At 43.1% G+C, this 21067-nt stretch overlaps 1 protein-coding gene across 5 annotated transcripts in view; it reads left to right on the forward strand.

The window, feature by feature from the left end:
• Positions 1-21067, forward strand: part of SLC7A2 (solute carrier family 7 member 2) — a 129773-nt gene that overhangs the window by 95415 nt on the left and 13291 nt on the right. For 4 of the 5 annotated variants that reach the window (XM_088478753.1, XM_088478754.1, XM_088478752.1 and 1 more), the window contains 4 exons: positions 339-504; positions 5990-6126; positions 9009-9231; positions 17783-17922. In XM_088478753.1, coding sequence (XP_088334879.1) covers positions 339-504; positions 5990-6126; positions 9009-9231; positions 17783-17922 — 666 coding nt within the window. Of the gene's footprint in view, positions 1-338; positions 505-5989; positions 6127-9008; positions 9232-17782; positions 17923-18350; positions 18488-21067 lie in introns of all 5 variants that reach the window. The other variant, XM_088478756.1, reaches the window with a different exon arrangement.

Consider the following 21067-nt stretch of genomic DNA (forward strand, 5'->3'; position numbering starts at 1 on the left):
TCAGGTGTTGTATCTGTGCCTACTAATGGGGAATAGAAGGGAAATAATGGTAACTGTACTGAATAGTGACCTTTGCTAGAGGTTTACTAGCAATATCTGAGAAAAAATTTGGTAAACTTGTATAGTAAAAATATTTTTAAACATTTATAATTTTTTTTATATTTGCTTTAGATGGAACACAAAAAATTAGCATATAAGTATTTTTAGGCAGTACTAGTAGATATAACTTTTTCAGAGAAAGCACCTAATTTGGACCTGGATATCGCACAGAACAAATGACAGTGATGGTTTGTGCTGCAAGCTGTCTAATAGAGCGTGTGTATATTTTCCCTTTCTAGGCTTGTTGTCATTCGGAGTGAAGGAGTCTGCCTGGGTGAATAAGGTGTTCACAGCGGTAAATGTGCTTGTCCTTTTGTTTGTGATGATTGCTGGATTTGTGAAAGGAGATCCTCAAAACTGGAAGATAACAGAGTCATTTCTCCAGAATATCTCTGCTCCACCAGGGTAAGACATGCCTCCATCACTGTAATGTACTGCTGTATAATTGGTGCTGACAACCACAGTTCCTATACATGATCTCAACCTTCCTCCCCAGCCTCATAAACTCCCATTGCTAATGGAGAATGGAGTAGTCTGTGCAATTCCCTGTTGGATAGGAGCTCTCACAACTAGATCCTGTGTGAGTCTGTTCACAAACCAGCTTTCATGTCACAGTGGCATAGGCAAACTCAGGGGGGGTTTCCATCTGCCTGAAACCCCCCTCCCCAGCCCACACCATGACCACAATAGAAATAATAGTATAATAGTTTTACTAGTACTGCATGTTCTTCTCAGTATCACAAATGAAATAATTAGCACCACCTGTGGATCTTTTAACATGTAGCAGCCTCTAATAAATAACCTGTGCATCAACTAGGATATCTGGAAAACATGCACTATTAGGGATGTGCTGCTATAGAGCCCAATATGTACATATATGTCCAGGGCAGTGCTAGGTTCTTCTGCTGCTCCCAGACTCCTGGACTTGCTCTAATACTCTGGAATGGAGCCCACATCTAAAATAAAAACATTCAGCTCAGGCAGGATAGCCCTACTGCCGCATCTAATGGCTTACTGTGATCACTGGTCCTGTACATGCTGGAATTATGACACACAATACACTTTGTATAACGCATATTACAGCTGGTGAAGTGCTAATTCTACCCTCTTCATGGACTGGTCACACTCACTCTAAAATCAAGCATTTGGAAACCCCCCACTAGAAATCCTGCGTTTGCCACTGAGTGGCGTCCCAATTAGTGTGAAATTAGACACATGTATACTGTACAAAATAAACAGATGAATCCAGACAGAGCCGGCCCTAGCCAAATTAGTGCCCTAGGCAAGATTTTGGGTGGTGCCCCACCAATGGGATCCAGAAAAAGCGTGTGGCTTCACAGAAAGGGGTGTGGTCTCAGTGTGCTGTGGCCCATTTCCCCATTGTGCTGTGATCCCAGCACCCCTCACAGATCACAGCATAGCACACATCACAGCACCCTTATCCCAGCACAGATAACAGCACAGTACCCCTCACCCAGCACCCGCCCCAGCACAGCACCCCTCTCCCAGCACAGCAACCTTCACCCCGCTCCCAGCACAGCACCAGCGCTAACCACTAGCTGTCGTCCAGGTGCCCTGTCACCACAAACCGCCACTGCCCGCTCACTGTTTGCTGCTGCCAGGCCCAATTGGAGCTGTCAGCTGAGATCTGATCATGGATGCTGCACAGTGACAGTAGCAGTCTTTGCCCAGCCAGCAGCAGGTACCTCGGTTGTGCCTGTCCCAAACCTCCGCCGGCCCTAGGTGGGCTTGGGTGCCCCTAGGCATTTGCTTCGTTTGTCTATGCCTAGGGCCGGCTCTGAATCCAGAACACAAGCCACTGCTTCTGTGAGAGAAAAGATGTCTGTATCCATTTGCTAGAACAGATGGCTCCTTGCTTTACAGAAGTCAAGTTTCCAAATGTCCACATTTGGTGTACTCATCATTGATGGTTTTACTATACAAAGGCAGTAAGGTTCTCAGTGACCTTAAGGCCCATTACCTCAAAAAGTTGAGAAGAAACCAACTGAAATTCTTAGTAAGTTGGAGATTTTTGTAGAGAAAAGATTGTGTATTTCCAATAACTGGAAAGTCTGAAGGATGGCACTTTGTATAACTATGTACCAATGATAATACAAAATAATAATGTTATTGTTCCATGAGTTGTTCAGCATACTATATTTTCTCTGACACGTGTATAGTTTTGTAAATAGAAAAGGAAAAAATAAAAAGCATAAAGTGTAATTCTTTGTGCATATAGGCACTCAAAAACAGAATGTTTAAATAATAAAATAAACATGCACTGTATTGTGACCCAATTCAAGCTGGAAGGTTGTGTAACCTTTGCTACTATTGATAGTAAAAGTAATTAGACATTATTGATTTAATAATTTTTAAATATAGTATCACAGCATAACAAATAACAATATACAAATGGGTAAAGTCTCAACTACTATAATATTTATGGACTAAATCAATCTTTAATGCAAATTATATGAGTATTAAATATTGCCAAAGAGTTCTATGGCTATATGAAATCACAAGTCTGTGCTGAAATAAAAGACACCTCGGGTAGGGGATGCATATCCCTTGTAATACACAAGTTTTGCCAATGAAAACTGAAGCGATGACATCAGAACTTACCAATTTATAAGCAATGACCCCAGACATCACTATTTATATAGATATTATATACAGGGGTTATCTATGTATTGACATCACCTGTGTATTATGAAACAGGATCCAGTCAAAATCCCAACGTGCGGGATGCCGGCGCTTAGAATGCTGGCACTGGAATCCCGACACCTGTTAGAATCCTGGTGCCGGCATCCCGACGGTAAGTACTGGGCTTAGGGCGAGGGTTAGGCACTAGGGGGAGGGTTAGGGATAGGCACTAAGGGCGAGGGTTAGGTTTTGGTGTGCGTGGGGGGTTACCGGGGACTGAGGGATAGGGTTAGGGGTAGGGTTAGGATACTGACTGACAGCTGTCGGTATCCTAATCCTGTCGTGATGCCGGCATCGGGATTCTGGCCACCGGGAGCTCGAGCACCAGCATCCCGAACTCAACCCTATGAAACAATAATAAAAGTTATCGGTGTGTTATTGACCATGTAAATGTACAAAGCTACATTCTAATTGCTGTAATACAGTTCAAGGAACTCTCTGGTCACTTCTAATATCCTTTTTATTGACAGTAGGAGTTATTTTTTAGAATACACAAGCTTACTGTACATGTCAGTAGAACAAAAAAAAATAAAGAGCACCAAATATTAGTAACAAGCAACATTAATATGTAACAACAATAATAAGCATCAATAATAACAGTACGACGAATCATTGTAAATAACACTGACTGAGCATCAAATATAACTAAATAACAACAATACTAAGCACCAAATAAAGTAACAGCAACTTTAACCACTTAACTGACATTTTTTTTATTTAAGTAAGTTACAAACAGATTTTTAAGAATGGCCCTCCAATGTCAAATTACTTAATGGGGCATTGTCACCCCTCTCCAGTGAAAGCAGATGCCCCACTGGGAATATTACTCCCTAAACCTATGGGGCATTACCCCATCCCCTCCCCCACATGCAGAGCACAGAGGAGGCCCATCAGCCACCCTGCACTTGCAGAGATCGGCCAAATAGTGCTTGGGGGACTTCTCGCACTTTTGTCCCAGCGCGAGCGTGCAAGCGGCATTTTGGGATGCGATTCCGGCAATGATGTCAGCAGTCACTGACCACTACATCACTGCTTGGGGGGGGGGCAGGGAGTCAGAGGAAATCTGTTCTGCACATTTATTAAGAGCTGGGAGATGCAGCAGGTCAGCACGGACGCATGGGACACGAACATGTCAGCCAAAACTCAGCCAGCTGCAGTCACATCCCACGCGACCACGCCAGCTAGGTGGTTAAGTAGGAAATATAAGTAACAACAACACTAACCGCAAAATGTAAGTAACAAAAGTACTAAGCACAAACTATAATGGGGCATACACACTAGAACAGGGGTGGCCAACCCGCGGCTCTCAAGCCGCATGAGGCTCTTCAAAGCTTCTAAAGCGGCTTCCGGCTCACGGCTCGGCAGACCCCCATTGTTACTGAGAACGCTGGTCTCTAAAGCCATCAGAGGCTAAAGAAGCCTCTGATCGCTTCAGAGGCCAGCGTTCCCAGTACTGCAGTGCGGGTCATGACGTCACCCGCGATGTGAGGAGCCCGCGCATCTGCTGGATCCAGTTAGATCCAGCAGGCGGCGGAAGCAGCGACGGCGCGGCAGAACTCTGGAGCCCTGATGTCGTCGAGCGGTGCCAGCTCGAAGGTAAGTTTCTTCATGGGGGGGGGAGGGGAGCTAGTGCTGGGGGCACGACTGCAGGGAAAATTGCAGGAGGGGAACAGCTACAGGGGGCATAGCTTAATGGGCACAACTACAGGGGGCATTGCAGAAGGGGCAACTACTGGGGGGCATTGCATAATGGGTACAGCTACAGGGGCATTGCAGAAGGGGCACAGCTACAGGAGGCATTGCATAAAGGCCACAACTAATGGACGGCATGGCTTAATGGACACAGCTACAGGGGGCATTGCAGAAGGGGCAACTACTGGGGGGCATTGCATAATGGGCACAGCTACAGAGGCATTGCAGAAGGGGCACAATTACTGGGGGCATTGCATAATGCACACAGCTACAGGGGGCATTGCATAAGGGCCACAACTACTGGGGGCATTAATTAATGGGCACAACTACAGGAGGGCACTGCATATGGGGTACAACTACAGAGGGCATTGCAGAAGGGGCACAACTACAGTGGGCATTGCAGAAAGGGCACAACTACAGAGGGCATTGCATAATGTGCACAGCTACAGGGGGCATTGCAGAAGGGGCAACTACTGGGGGGCATTGCATAATGGGCACAGCTAAAGGGGCATTGCAGAAGGGGCACAATTACTGGGGGCATTGCATAATGCACACAGCTACAGGGGACATTGCATAAGGGCTGCAACTACTGGGGGCATTGCTTAATGGGCACAATTACAGGAGGGCACTGCATATGGGGCACAACTGCAGAGGGCACAGCATAATGGGCACTGGCATTCCCAATGTATTTTATGTGGTTCTGGATTTCAATATGTATTTTATGTGAACGTGGCTATTTCAATATTTTCTATGTTGCTCTGGCTTTTTCTTTCACTTCAACAGTGAAACATGTATATTGGGAATATTATGTAAAATGTTTATTTTCAATGTCCTGGGCTCGCCCCCAGCGTGACTAAAAACTAGGTCATGCTCCTGCAAATGTCATAGCAAAGGCGTGCGCACAGACATGGGGCGTGGCCTTGTGACAAATAGGCCACTTCCCCTTTTGCGCACGCGTGGCTACGGCGCGCGCATGCTATTGGCTCTTACAATTGACTACATATCTTTTTTGGCTCTTTGCCGACTGGTTGGCCACCCCTGCACTAGAAGATAAAAGTGAACGATAACGATATCGTTCAACAATATAACGTTCATATCGTCCAGTGTGTATGCATCAAACGACCAACGATGTTTGCCGTTGTACAAACACGCAGGCCAATCTGATGATACCGTCAGAAAGTGTAGGTTCAGGGATGTGGCAGGATGACGTCACTGAACGATATCGTTAATGATATCATTGTACACCCAATATCTTTCACAATATCGGTCATACAGCACATCGTCTTAAGTAATACCATCACTAGGCACATAAATTAGGGATATGGTATTGATACAGATTTTCATGCAATTTAGATATTTTAAAATAATATAATCAAAATAAATATATAAGCACATGCAAGTAATTTGCATGTCAACAATTTGAATTTGGCTTTGAATCATTGTGTATGCTAATCTAGGGCCGTATAATAAATGCTTTCATATTTTTTCCTCTTAGTAACTTTGTGTCATATGAAAATGTGACAAGTAAACACGGGGCTGGAGGCTTCATGCCATATGGGATGACTGGGATGCTGGCTGGTGCTGCCACTTGTTTCTATGCCTTCGTTGGATTTGACTGCATTGCAACAACCGGTAAGAACTAGTGTGCACACTACCTTTAAATAGACAAATGAGGACTTGATAGGCCTATTGCATGAAGCCTGCTGGAATAAAGCACAGGCTACAAAGTCACTTCTCACGAGTTAGAAGGAAAAGCTGGCGTGCTAGCAAAATAAATCTGTGTATGGATATGTACTAGTAATGTAGTAGGTTTTATTTATGTATGTTTGCCTTTTCCATAATGCTAGTTGTTTGTTATTTGTTCATTTTAATTGAGCGAGACTTTTAATTGTGTAGGTACTATTATAAATTATGTGGAATAAGTAGTGATTTTAGGCCTTAGACCAAGTTAAATGTCCTCCTGTTTGTGGAACGTAATTTGTGTATTTTTGAAATGCATAAATTCTAGAACCAACCGTATCCCAGTACTGGTGATGCAGAGTCCTACGCATTTTCAAGAGCATCTCCACGACTGGAGGAATGTACCTGGTCTGTAACTAGGCTAAGTTCAGACAGGGCAGAGCAACGGAATTGCAGGCTTGTCAGAGGTGGATGTAAATATGCCTGTATCCTGGTGTGTCATTTGCACCAAATGTACCTTAGTGCATGATGACAGCTATCAAACTAAGGACCTATTTCAGAGATGTACGCAAACCTAATGATCTGTGTACATCTCCGATGGTGGGACGCTTACTCAGGACCTGTTCTGCGCATGTGCAGATCGAGTCCTGTGTCCTCGCACGTAGTGCCCCCTGTCAATAAGGCTGCGGCCGTTTGGGGGTGGTGAGTGGGCAGGGCTGGCCTGGGTTCCCAAAAACAGGGGCGTGTCGTCCCCGTTTTCTGGGAATACTGAGGCCAGGGTCTGCATCTTCCAACGCAAAATTCCTGGCCTTGGCTACAGAGCTGCGAGGGCCAATCTGAGTAACCTCAGGGTCACTCAGATTGCTGATGGTCACTCAGGTGATCCAATTCTGTGTCTTAGGACGCAGCACTCAGATCTGCGATGCCGGCAGGAGGCGGGGCATGTGCCTCCTGCAGGCATTAGCTTATTAGTTGTACAGTATTGCACAGTCACTTCCCTGTGTAAGTGTATGTAAAGAGAACAGGTGCATTTCAGAGATGTGTAATACACTGCATACAGGTTACATTACGTATTTAGGCCCTCATTCAGAGCCGCACGCTCTGAATGAGGGCCGTCCTCCATAAAAATGGAGCGTCCTCCTGGACGCTCGTATAGCTGTGGGTCACCACCCACAGCCTATACGAGCATGCAGGTTGATGGTCGCGATGGTCTTGACCATCGCGACCATCGCCACTGCGAGCCGGAGCCTGCGGTTTCTCAACCGCAAGGCCCGGAGTGATTTTGGCTCTATCAGAGCCAAAATCACTCCCACTGACATCACTAGTGATGTCAGTGGGCCGGCTTCTGACGGTAGGCGTTCCCTTGGGAACGCCCCCGTCTGGGAGGCACGCCCCTGGCACGCCCACCAAAGGGGGCGTGCAGTCAATCAACATCGACAGCACGCCCCCTTTGATCAGACACAATGAGCGAAGGAATGTCCTTCGCTCGTCGCGTCTGGCGCATGTGCACCATCGACCCACTTGCGAGCGGACAGCCGCTCGCGAGTGGGTCTGAATCAGGCCCTTAATTCCATGCACACAATACAGGAGCAGTTACAGCTGTTTGGTGTTCATCTCGGTGGTGGGAATGTAACAGGTTGCAAAATTTTGATAAGATTAAACTCACTGGAACCTGATGCGAGTTTCTGTAAAGTTGTAGCGTAAACTCGTCGGATGTACAGTACTAGGTTATGAGTTTGAGGATGACTTTGCAACCATTGGCAATGTCTGGTTATGAAGCCACACTTGCTGCCATTCCAAAATATTTGCTGGAAACACTAATTATTAAATGGGAAAAAGTATGGTGTCCCCCTCTCTAAACATAACCAGCACTGGCGCTTCTACTTAGACTAGTATTGGTAAAATTGGGGGGACAATATTTCCATTACAACAATAGACACGACCATCCATGGCTCATGATACCATAGAGGGGAGACTTGTGGTATGGGAGTCCCCCCGTTATGATTTCACCAGCCCTAGGCCAGTTGGCACCAGGGCTCGTTTTCCCAGGCGAGTTAGGCCTGCTAAGTGTTGGGGTCTTCCTCCTGTTTATGCCCAGACCTAATGCCAGTAGCACTAGGACTCTTCTCCGTACACCCCTATTTTTTTTTACAGGTGGACTACTGGCCCCAGCAAGGCTGCCAGGGCACTACAAGTGTCAGCGTCGAGGCATCAAGGGCCCACTGGCACCTGTAGGCCATCTGTAAAAAAAATATATATATATATAGACACACACCGTAGAAAAAAGCATTTTATTAAATAAACCCTCCCCCACACCCCTTGTTTGCCCGTATATTACTCACTTAATCCAGTGGGAAAGATCCTCTTAGTTCCATGTAGGCATCCCTGTATCTGGCCCTCTGAGAATGTGATCTCAGCACAACAAAATATACGGCTACAAATGTTGGATTTCTGCTAAGTTAGAATTGTGCTAATATTCCTGAAAATGTTATTTTCATGGGATATAAGTTTTCCATCCCGCACACCCAATTTAGAGTAATAGGTTTTACTAGACATACCTCTCCTTATGGGACATACAGGCAGTCATCTTCCAGCAGCCTCCCTGAGTGGTTGCAGAATATTCTGCCATTCCCTGCTGCTCTTTCTATATGGCTTGAAGTGCTCTAGTGATACTTACCAACAGCATTACTCCAGCAAATGATGTTGTTTGTTTCTATGTCAGTTAGTTAACATAGGCCTATTTATATAACAAACACTTTAGAGTTTTACCCTTGGAATGTATTATACATTAATGACTGATCACTGCTTCTCTCTCCCCACCTGTCTAATTGCAGGAGAGGAAGTCCGGAATCCACAGAGAGCAATACCCATTGGGATTGTGACCTCCTTGTTGGTGTGCTTTATGGCGTACTTCGGTGTGTCGGCAGCCCTGACATTAATGATGCCATATTACTTGTTAGATGAGAAAAGTCCTCTACCTGTTGCATTTGAGTATGTTGGCTGGGGACCCGCTAAATACGTTGTAGCTGTTGGGTCTCTCTGCGCTCTCTCAACCAGGTAAATATCCAACATCTGACTGTGCTTAGCCTATGACACAGATCAAGAAATTGTGTTGTGCAAATACAGCTTACACCCCATTGAGTGAGGCCATTCTGTAGACCATGACCTGTTTTACTTTCCTGGAAAACCACTATTAATTGAGAAAGTCCTGTATACCAAGCAGCCACCTTTCCAGCTGTTTAATTTGGTGATGATGCATACTGTAGTTTTGTTTTTCATGACAAACTGGCTGAGTCTAAAGCTAGGTACAATTGTGTACCCAGTGATGTGATCAAGGATCCGACGGCCGACATATCGGGCGGTCCCCACAAACAGAGTGATCCGGTACCGGTCCGCCCGGTATGCTGGCCCCCATTCCCCCCCCCCTCCCACATAGACCAGCATGGGATCGTTTGTCGGTTCTCTAGATCTCTTGCGCATGCAGAAAGATCTGGAGGAGCGACGGACGACCCCACGGGAGCTCTCAGCGGACAATAACATGGAACGATATGACTGCGATATCGTTCAAATCCGTCGGATCGGCCACTATATCACTTCTTGTCTGGGGGCCTACACACAATAATCCTGTATCTAGCAGTTTATTTACAGTCACATTGCAGTGGAGTCCAAGCTTTTGTTCTCTTTATTCAGCTATTTACTGGCCGAAAGGGGTTGACGTCAGTGTCTTTCCTTAGGTCTACTGGCAGGAAATCTGCGGTGTATAGGAATAATCTCCCCCAAAGTAGATCTACCCATAATCACAAATGTAACCTCTTGAATAGCTTTTATATACATATGGGATAATTATAATTTGCTATGTTATTTACAACACATTTTTTACAAGAACATTTTTGTATTAGGCTTACTACTATTTTTAGATTAATTAATTACCATGTGAGTTGGAGCAGCCCTCTAATACCAATACTACTATGAGAATAGGAACTAGGGGGCGTGGCCTCACAGGAAGTGCCGTACCCGGGAGTCACGCCCCCCGCTTCCGTCATTCTGGGGGCTCTCACTGATGATTAGATGCCGTGCACATGACCACGGGTGGGATGGTGGGAATCGGGACAGTGCCTGAAAGTGGCACTTTTCCCGCCAAAGTCAGGATACGGTTGTGCCTTCCTTTGACTATAGTACATAATGATTTTATTTGTAAACAAAGGCCTGATGCAGAGTTGAATGTGCGCCTGTTTGCGGAACATATCTTGGATGTTTTCACACTGCACATGCTCCAAAACCAATGCAAATATGGGCGATGCAGAGCTATATGCATGTCAAGCGCATCTCCCCTTGTGACTGTAGGGGAGCAATTCTTTGTTGTAACTGGGCCGTTCTCATGTAGGTAAAGTTCGATTAGGGCATGTCCATGGTACTGTGTGTTATGTTGATTTGGATGGCAGAGTAAATATGTCTGTTTCCATTTGCTCCAAGTACCAGCTGGTGCAAGTGCGCCCTGGTGATGATGACTAGTAAACCAAGCGTACGGGTATGGGGCGGTCCGCTCGCAATGATGCGTACAATTTCCGCATATGGGAGAATATAGTTGTGTGCAATGCTGGGGCAACATACGACCTACTCATGTTCAACTCTGCATTAGGCCCAGGCCTAAGTTCTCTGCATTTGTATGCCTGCTGTACACTGCATACTGCACACAGTTTGAATTCTAATAATGCTCTTCACTGAATGTGCTTCTGCCGTAACAAGAGCAGTAAATGGAGAAACAATGTTCTGCATTTATTCCAATGACTGATGATGTTTTTCACCAAATATGCTTCTGCCACCTGTGAGATCATTCCAGTTATTGCTCTTACCATGTGCTCTCTATATCAGAGTTTCTCAACTTTTGTCCTCAACTATACCCCACTCTCTTTTTTTTGAGGGAGGCTGTCCGTAATCATTCACAAAGTAATGTATTATACTACAGAACAGCTCTCTTTATACTACAGAACAGCTCTCTTTATACTACAGAACAGCTCTCCTATACTACAGAACAGCTCTCCTATTCTACAGAACAGCTCTCCTATTCTACAGAACAGCTCTCCTATACTACAGAACAGCTCTCCTATTCTACAGAGCAGCTCTGTTTATACTACAGAACAGCTCTCCTATACTACAGAACAGCTCTCCTATACTACAGAACAGCTCTCCTATACTACAGAACAGCTCTCCTATACTACAGAACAGCTCTCCTATACTACAGAACAGCTCTCCTTATACTAGAGAACAGCTCTGTTTATACTACAGAACAGCTCTCCTATACTACAGAACAGCTCTCCTATTCTACAGAACAGCTCTCCTATACTACAGAACAGCTCTCCTATACTACAGAACAGCTCTCCTATACTACAGAACAGCTCTGCTATACTACAGAACAGCTCTGCTATACTACCGAACAGCTCTGCTATACTACCGAACAGCTCTGCTATACTACCGAATAGCTCTGCTATACTACCGAACAGCTCTGCTATACTACAGAACAGCTCTGCTATACTACAGAACAGCTCTGCTATACTACAGAACAGCTCTGCTATACTACAGAACAGCTCTGCTATACTACAGAACAGCTCTCCTATACTACAGAACAGCTCTCCTATTCTACAGAGCAGCTCTGTTTATACTACAGAACAGCTCTGTTTATACTACAGAACAGCTCTCCTATACTACAGAACAGCTCTCCTATACTACAGAACAGCTCTCCTATACTACAGAACAACTCTGTTTATACTACAGAACAGCTCTGTTTATACTACAGAACAGCTCTGCTATACTACAGAACAGCTCTGCTATACTACAGAACAGCTCTGCTATACTACAGAACAGCTCTCCTATTCTACAGAGCAGCTCTGTTTATACTACAGAACAGCTCTGTTTATACTACAGAACAGCTCTCCTATACTACAGAACAGCTCTCCTATACTACAGAACAGCTCTCCTATACTACAGAACAGCTCTCCTATACTACAGAACAACTCTGTTTATACTACAGAACAGCTCTGTTTATACTACAGAACAGCTCTGTTTATACTACAGAACAGCTCTGCTATACTACAGAACAGCTCTGCTATACTACAGAACAGCTCTGCTATACTACAGAACAGCTCTGCTATACTACAGAACAGCTCTGCTATACTACAGAACAGCTCTGCTATACTACAGAACAGCTCTCCTATACTACAGAACAGCTCTCCTATACTACAGAACAGCTCTCCTATTCTACAGAGCAGCTCTGTTTATACTACAGAACAGCTCTGTTTATACTACAGAACAGCTCTCCTATACTACAGAACAGCTCTCCTATACTACAGGACAGCTCTCCTATACTACAGAACAGCTCTCCTATACTACAGAACAGCTCTCCTATTCTACAGAACAGCTCTCCTATACTACAGAACAGCTCTCCTATACTACAGAACAGCTCTCCTATACTACAGAACAACTCTGTTTATACTACAGAACAGCTCTGTTTATACTACAGAACAGCTCTGCTATACTACAGAACAGCTCTGCTATACTACAGAACAGCTCTGCTATACTACAGAACAGCTCTGCTATACTACAGAACAGCTCTCTTATACTACAGAACAGCTCTCCTATACTACAGAACAGCTCTCCTATACTACAGAACAGCTCTCCTATACTACAGAACAGCTCTCCTATTCTACAGAGCAGCTCTGTTTATACTACAGAACAGCTCTGTTTATACTACAGAACAGCTCTCCTATACTACAGAACAGCTCTCCTATACTACAGAACAGCTCTCCTATACTACAGAACAGCTCTCCTATACTACAGAACAGCTCTCCTATTCTACAGAACAGCTCTCCTATACTACAGAACAGCTCTCCTATACTACAGAACAGCTCTGTTTATACTACAGAACAGCTCTGCTATACTACAGAACAGCTCTGCTATACTACAGAACAGCTCTGCTATACTACAGAACAGCTCTCTTATACTACAGAACAGCTCTCTTATACTACAGAACAGCTCTCCTATACTACAGAACAGCTCTCCTATACTACAGAACAGCTCTCCTATACTACAGAACAGCTCTCCTATACTACAGAACAGCTCTCCTATACTACAGAACAACTCTGTTTATACTACAGAACAGCTCTCCTATACTACAGAACAGCTCTCCTATACTACAGAACAGCTCTCCTATACTACAGAACAGCTCTCCTATTCTACAGAACAACTCTGTTTATACTACAGAACAGCTCTGTTTATACTACAGAACAGCTCTCCTATACTACAGAACAGCTCTCCTATACTACAGAACAGCTCTCCTATACTACAGAACAGCTCTCCTATTCTACAGAACAGCTCTCCTATTCTACAGAACAGCTCTCCTATTCTACAGAACAGCTCTCCTATTCTACAGAACAGCTCTCCTATACTACAGAACAACTCTGTTTATACTACAGAACAACTCTGTTTATACTACAGAACAGCTCTCCTATTCTACAGAACAGCTCTCCTATACTACAGAACAGCTCTGCTATACTACAGAACAGCTCTGCTATACTACAGAACAGCTCTGCTATACTATAGAACAGCTCTGCTATACTATAGAACAGCTCTGCTATACTACAGAACAGCTCTGCTATACTACAGAACAGCTCTGCTATACTACAGAACAGCTCTGCTATATTACAGAACAGCTCTCCTATACTACAGAACAACTCTGTTTATACTACAGAACAGCTCTGTTTATACTACAGAACAGCTCTGTTTATACTACAGAACAGCTCTGTTTATACTACAGAACAGCTCTGTTTATACTACAGAACAGCTCTCCTATACTACAGAACAGCTCTCCTATACTACAGAACAGCTCTGCTATACTACAGAACAGCTCTCCTATACTACAGAACAGCTCTGCTATACTACAGAACAGCTCTGCTATACTACAGAACAGCTCTGCTATACTACAGAACAGCTCTGCTATACTACAGAACAGCTCTGCTATACTACAGAACAGCTCTGTTTATACTACAGAACAGCTCTGTTTATACTACAGAACAGCTCTGCTATACTACAGAACAGCTCTGCTATACTACAGAACAGCTCTGCTATACTACAGAACAGCTCTCTTATACTACAGAACAGCTCTCTTATACTACAGAACAGCTCTCCTATACTACAGAACAGCTCTCCTATACTACAGAACAGCTCTCCTATACTACAGAACAGCTCTCCTATACTACAGAACAGCTCTCCTATACTACAGAACAGCTCTCCTATACTACAGAACAGCTCTCCTATACTACAGAGCAGCTCTGTTTATACTACAGAGCAGCTCTCCTATACTACAGAACAGCTCTCCTATACTACAGAACAGCTCTCCTATTCTACAGAACAGCTCTCCTATACTACAGAACAGCTCTCCTATACTACAGAACAGCTCTCCTATACTACAGAACAGCTCTCCTATACTACAGAACAGCTCTCCTATACTACAGAACAGCTCTCCTATACTACAGAACAGCTCTCCTATACTACAGAACAGCTCTCCTATACTACAGAACAGCTCTCCTATACTACAGAACAGCTCTCCTATTCTACAGAACAACTCTGTTTATACTACAGAACAGCTCTCCTATACTACAGAACAGCTCTCCTATAATACAGAACAGCTCTCCTATACTACAGAACAGCTCTCCTATACTACAGAACAGCTCTCCTATTCTACAGAACAGCTCTCCTATTCTACAGAACAGCTCTCCTATTCTACAGAACAGCTCTCCTATACTACAGAACAACTCTGTTTATACTACAGAACAACTCTGTTTATACTACAGAACAGCTCTCCTATTCTACAGAACAGCTCTCCTATACTACAGAACAGCTCTGCTATACTACAGAACAGCTCTGCTATACTACAGAACAGCTCTGCTATACTACAGAACAGCTCTGCTATACTACAGAACAGCTCTGCTATACTACAGAACAGCTCTGCTATACTACAGAACAGCTCTGCTATAGTACAGAACAGCTCTGCTATAGTACAGAACAGCTCTGCTATAGTACAGAACAGCTCTGCTATAGTACAGAACAGCTCTGCTATACTACAGAACAGCTCTGTTTATACTACAGAACAGCTCTGTTTATACTACAGAACAGCTCTGTTTATACTACAGAACAGCTCTGTTTATACTACAGAACAGCTCTGTTTATACTACAGAACAGCTCTCCTATTCTACAGAACAGCTCTCCTATTCTACAGAACAGCTCTCCTATTCTACAGAACAGCTCTCCTATACTACAGAACAGCTCTCCTATACTACAGAACAGCTCTGCTATACTACAGAACAGCTCTGCTATACTACAGAACAGCTCTGCTATACTACAGAACAGCTCTGCTATACTACAGAACAGCTCTGCTATACTACAGAACAGCTCTGCTATACTACAGAACAGCTCTGCTATACTACAGAACAGCTCTCTTATACTACAGAACAGCTCTCTTATACTACAGAACAGCTCTCTTATACTACAGAACAGCTCTCTTATACTACAGAACAGCTCTCCTATTATACAGAACAGCTCTCCTATTATACAGAACAGCTCTCATATTCCTGGCTGTAGACTGTTATATTTAGGCATTGCACTGAATGTCTGGGGTCTCCCTTCATCCGCACTCCTGCAAGCTTTAACTAATTATATATATTTTTTAATGTTATAATAACGGGTTTATACTATGATATAAAACTATAGTACACTACTGGTCAAAGTTTTAGAACACCCCCATTTTTCTAGTTTTAGTTTTTATTGAAAAGTTTGCAGTTTAATGCCTTAGTATACTCTGATGAAAGCGTCAAACAAATAAACAACTGAAGATAAAAAAATAAATCAGAGAATTATTTTGTTTAATAAAATCTTATCTAAATTTTGACTCCTCAAAGTAATCACCTTTTCCATATATAACCATCTACAAAGGTAAAAGGTAAACTAGAGGTTAAAAAAAAGTTATCAAAAACTGAATAATAATGTCCATTTCAGAATTATAAAAATAGTTATTAAAAAGTAATGGGTTAAGAATTTACAGCAGTTCTGCAGTCATGAAAAAGAGTCTTGCCTGGGCCATGAAGTACCGCCAGTGGACTACTGATGACTAGAAGAAGGTATTATGGTCCGATGATTTAAAATTTTCAATATCTGGTTCAACAAGCAAGGTTTTTGTACTTCGTCAATAAGGCGAAAGGATGGTTCCTTAGTCTGCTTAGTAAATAAACACCTGTGACACCTACTGTCAAATATGTAGGAGGAAGCGTGATGATCTGTGGCTCTTTTGCTCGGTCCAGAGTTGGCGACTTGCACAGAGTGACTGGCACCCTAAAACAAAAGGGATACCACAGCATTTTGCAGCACCATGCAGTAACGTCTGGTCTATGCCAGGTTTGTCAAGGGTACATCCTACGGCAAGATAATGACCCAAAACATACCTACAGGTTATGTCAGAACTACCATCGAGGAAAGGAACAAGGCTTCAACTACTTCAATTAAATTTCAATATTAAAAACTGGAAAATGGGGGTGTCCTAAAGCTTTTAATCTGTATTGTATGTTGTACAACAATGTGCTATCATAACATGATAGAATCTTAAAGCTGGACTTCAGTAATTCTATCAAATGCTGTCAGTAAAATATTTTTCAGCTAAGAACCCAGGTGCAATGGTTACTATTTTCTAATAAAATAATTTACTCTTGGGAGTGGTTACAAAAAGTATTTCTGGCTAACCCCTTTACTCTGATTATGCCAGTAATTATCTCTTCTGTTCTATCAGGTGGAAACATTATTGTTACTAGTATTATTGTATAACGTTAACTTATACAACAGTGAAAACATGATGGAGGCCATATATGAAGCTGACCACAATGTGCTTTGGTCTTGCATTGCTGGACATGGTTGACCCTTATTTCTCCTAATATACTACTCGGTTTAGCTTCATTCAGATCTTGAATTAATCATGAGAGAGAGATGACATCAATATTATTTTTATTACATGTAGCAATTTTTTGTGTGCGAGGCTTTTTATTACATTGCTTGGAAAAGCTAATCTCTACCAAGTACAACATGGAAATCGAAACAGGTTGCATAAAAAATATAGCACAATATCTCAAGACTGCCAGCACAAAGCAGGTGCGAATACCCTTCTTCCACTGGAAACCATATGCCAGTTCCAAAGCTGGTTTTGTGCTGTGCAGCAGACATTTTGCTCTTTATAAATGATCTCTGATATTTGGGGATAGTTGAGGACCAGAGTTGATATATTCTGCCTTAGCCAAGCACAATGGTGCAAACTGCCCCCTGCATGCTTTGTTAAATTTGTAACTTAACAATATGACTTTGACTTTAAACTGTTAACAGAGAATTATATATTTGAGACATTTGGCTAAATGTTAATTGGGTGCAGAACTAGAACTTTCTTTAATTCTCTATAATATTGAGGCTTAGTTTACTATGGTGGTGGCTTATTGACTGTAATTACCAATTCATTTCTGTGTCACAATCCTGCATGACCGGTGTTTCGCTTTGTTGCATGTGTTTGACTCTTATTCAGTCTGCTCGGATCCATTTTCCCAATGCCTCGTGTAATCTATGCTATGGCGGAGGATGGGTTGCTTTTCAAATCTCTAGCTCAGATCAGTCCGCGGACGAAGACGCCTGTAATTGCCACCCTCTCGTCTGGTGCAGTGGCAGGTGAGATCACTCAGGAGTAAACTTGTAATGACGGCACAAAGAAATAGAAGCATTGTCATGTACATTGTGTAAATTAGGCTGAAATCACATTTTATTTGTATGTTTATTTCAGTTCCCCAAATCTGTTTCTTTACATCATGTACTTAAAATCCTTTCATATCCTGAATCCACTTTTAAAACTTTCTTTATCCTTTTATCATTGAATCATTTTTAAACCATGTACCCTTGACAACCACAATTACTTGAAATGTTGACAATTTTCATATAACAGATCTAAGTTACTGACATGACCTATTTTAAGACTCAAGGGTAAATGAGTTTTATAACCTTATTTCCAAGACTCCTCACTTTGCTTTGCTGACTTTACGCCTATGTAGCTCTTTAGCACTAAAAGCAACTTTTCAACATCCATCATTTTTCTATTCTAGCCTGCTGGGCTCTATGTTCCCTCTTCCCCGAATTCTGTTTGCCATGGCAAGAGACGGTTTACTCTTTAGATTTCTTTCCAACGTGAGTCAACGGCAGTCGCCAGTTGCTGCCACGCTGACAGCTGGTGTGACCTCTGGTAAGATGTGAAGAAAAGAGGCTTTATTGAAAATGGTTCATGACGCTTGCATGCAGTTTTATATACAGGGTCGGCTATGTAGCTTTCCCTGCATGTACGCCAGGGATGTTCCTTTTATAGAGGTAGAACAATCAATGATTGCAATTTTATTTTTGAGTTTTGTTAAGTATACAAAATCAATAATAATCTTAAATTTGAAAATACTCTTTATGAGTTAGGGGCATATGTATCAAACCTTGGAGAGAGAGAAAGTACCAAGCAATCAGCTTCTAACTACCATTTTGCAGGATGTGTTTCAAAAATGACAGGAGCTGATTGGTTGGTACTTTATCACTCTCCAAGTTTTGGTACATCTCCCCCTTATGGGGGGCATCCACTAGACGATTTTATCCCTGTCCAACCTCTTAACGATTTTCCCTTGAAGTTTCCCTTGAAATATGATCTTCCACTCTGAACAATTTGCAAAAGATTTGCAAACGATTTGCAAAAGATCTAACAGTAAACTATGTTTTAATCTGTGATTGAGAGCTTTCAGCTATAGTGGGCAGATAGTGGTTCATCATTTGATTGTTCAGCGTGAACAATGTGTAAACGATGTGTAAACGATTTGTAAGCAATCAAGTGAAATTGACCTGCATGTTCAGTCGATGGAGGAGACGATCAAACGACCAGCGGGAGCGCGCATCGTACATCGGTAGAAACAATAACTGCACGATTTGCAAACGATGTTTGAACGATTATCGAACGATTTTATCATTATCGTTCAATCGTTCAACTTTATCGTCTAGTGGATACCCCCCTTTAGTGTTTTACTTTTGTAAATAAACTGGTACATGTGCATGAATAATTGAAATTAATTTTTAGGTAATATCACCTTGGTAACTACTAAAGTGTACCTGTCACCTACTTAAAATTGACTGAAAATTCTAAGACATTTCATGATGCCACTTGTTCACAAAATGTTTGCAATCCCTGTGTGTAGGCATCAGATACACTTTAACATTTATCCGCAAACTTGTATACTGTAACACATTTGTTGTCACTACTTCCTCTCCTATGCCACAATTGATTTTTTTTTTAGCGTTCAACTGAGTATCTCCTGTGAACTAAGAAAAACAAATTTTCTTCCTACAGTTAGTTCAAGCTACTGGCATAATATTTTAATTTCCATTGAATCCATTTTTTTACATTTCTGTTTGTGTTAGCTTTGGTTTTATTCAAACTCATGAAGCCAAGAACATGGAATTTATATAGACACTCCCGAAAGTGCTCAGCTGAACTTCCGCACCCTTTCCACAAGTATGACAATAGAGGAGTGTCAGGAATGCAGAGCAATTGTACGATAAATCTAATGAGGAACAGTTTTTGTAGTTCTACATTATGAACATGTTTAACTTTAAATAAAGTTAGCATAGTGGTTTCGAGAAGAAAACAGAAATAGGGCATAGGAAACCTGGGGGTCATGTACTAAGTCTTGGAGAGAGATTCAGGGATCCATGTACTAAGTCTTAGAGAGAGATAAAGTGGACGGAGATACAGTACCAAGCAATTAGCGCCTAACTGTCACTTTACAGGCTTTGTTTAAAAAACAAACAAACCAGTTAGGAGCTGATTGGTTGGTACTTTATATCCGTTCACTTTATCTCTCTCCAAGGCTTAGTACATAGACTTCAAAGTACCAATCAGCTTCCAACTGTCATTTTTCAAACACAGCCAGTATAAACTGACAGGAGCTGATTGGTGTCACAAGCCGCCACACTGCGTATGCAGGGCGAGACAAACACTGTGCAAGTATTCACTGAAACTCCTACCTCCTGTCCATCATGCCGGGATTGATCTGGATTGGCTCCTGCATCTATTTCTTCCTTGTGTGAACGCTGCTCCGATGCTGGTGATAGCGTTTCTTGTGTTTCCGGTTCTGGCGTCTTCTCCTGCATCCAGTTGAGTTCCCAGTAACCTGTCTGCTTTGTTGTTCCTGCCGTTTGTGTCCTCTATGCGGCACGGGTCCGCATTTATATTACCACCGTTCGTGTCATCTTGGCGGCATGGTCAGAGTCCAGAGTGCGCTACTCAGCGTCCTGCGGCTTGTGTCAACCTGGCAGCACAGGTCTCACATCAGTGTAAGGGATTGTGTGTACTGCCGCTAGTGTCATCTCGGCGGTACTTAGTGCACCTCAGCGTCCTGTGTACGTAATCTAGTGTACTGCCACTGGTGTCATCCCGGCGGCACTTAGCGCGCACCTCAGTGTCCTGTGTACGCAATCTTGTGTACTGCTGCTAGTGTCATCACGGCGACACTTAGCGCACCTCGGTGTCCTGTGTACGCAATCTTGTGTACTGCCGCTGGTGTCATCACGGTGGCATTCAGTGCATCTCAGCGTCATCTGGCCAAGTTTATCAGCCCTCAAGGCTGCTATACTGCCCATAGGCAACTAAACAGCCCAAAGGCTGCTACTCAGCCCAGAGACGTAATTCAGCCCAAAGGCCACATCAAACCAAGGTTTCCAGCCCTCAAGGCTGCTACTCAGCCCAGAGGCTGCTACTGGCCCAAAGGCCACATCTCATCTTACTGGACCACAG

Source organism: Taudactylus pleione, unplaced genomic scaffold (assembly GCF_031769625.1).
Source record: "Taudactylus pleione unplaced genomic scaffold, aTauple2 ptg000218l, whole genome shotgun sequence".
Lineage (NCBI taxonomy): Eukaryota > Metazoa > Chordata > Amphibia > Anura > Myobatrachidae > Taudactylus > Taudactylus pleione.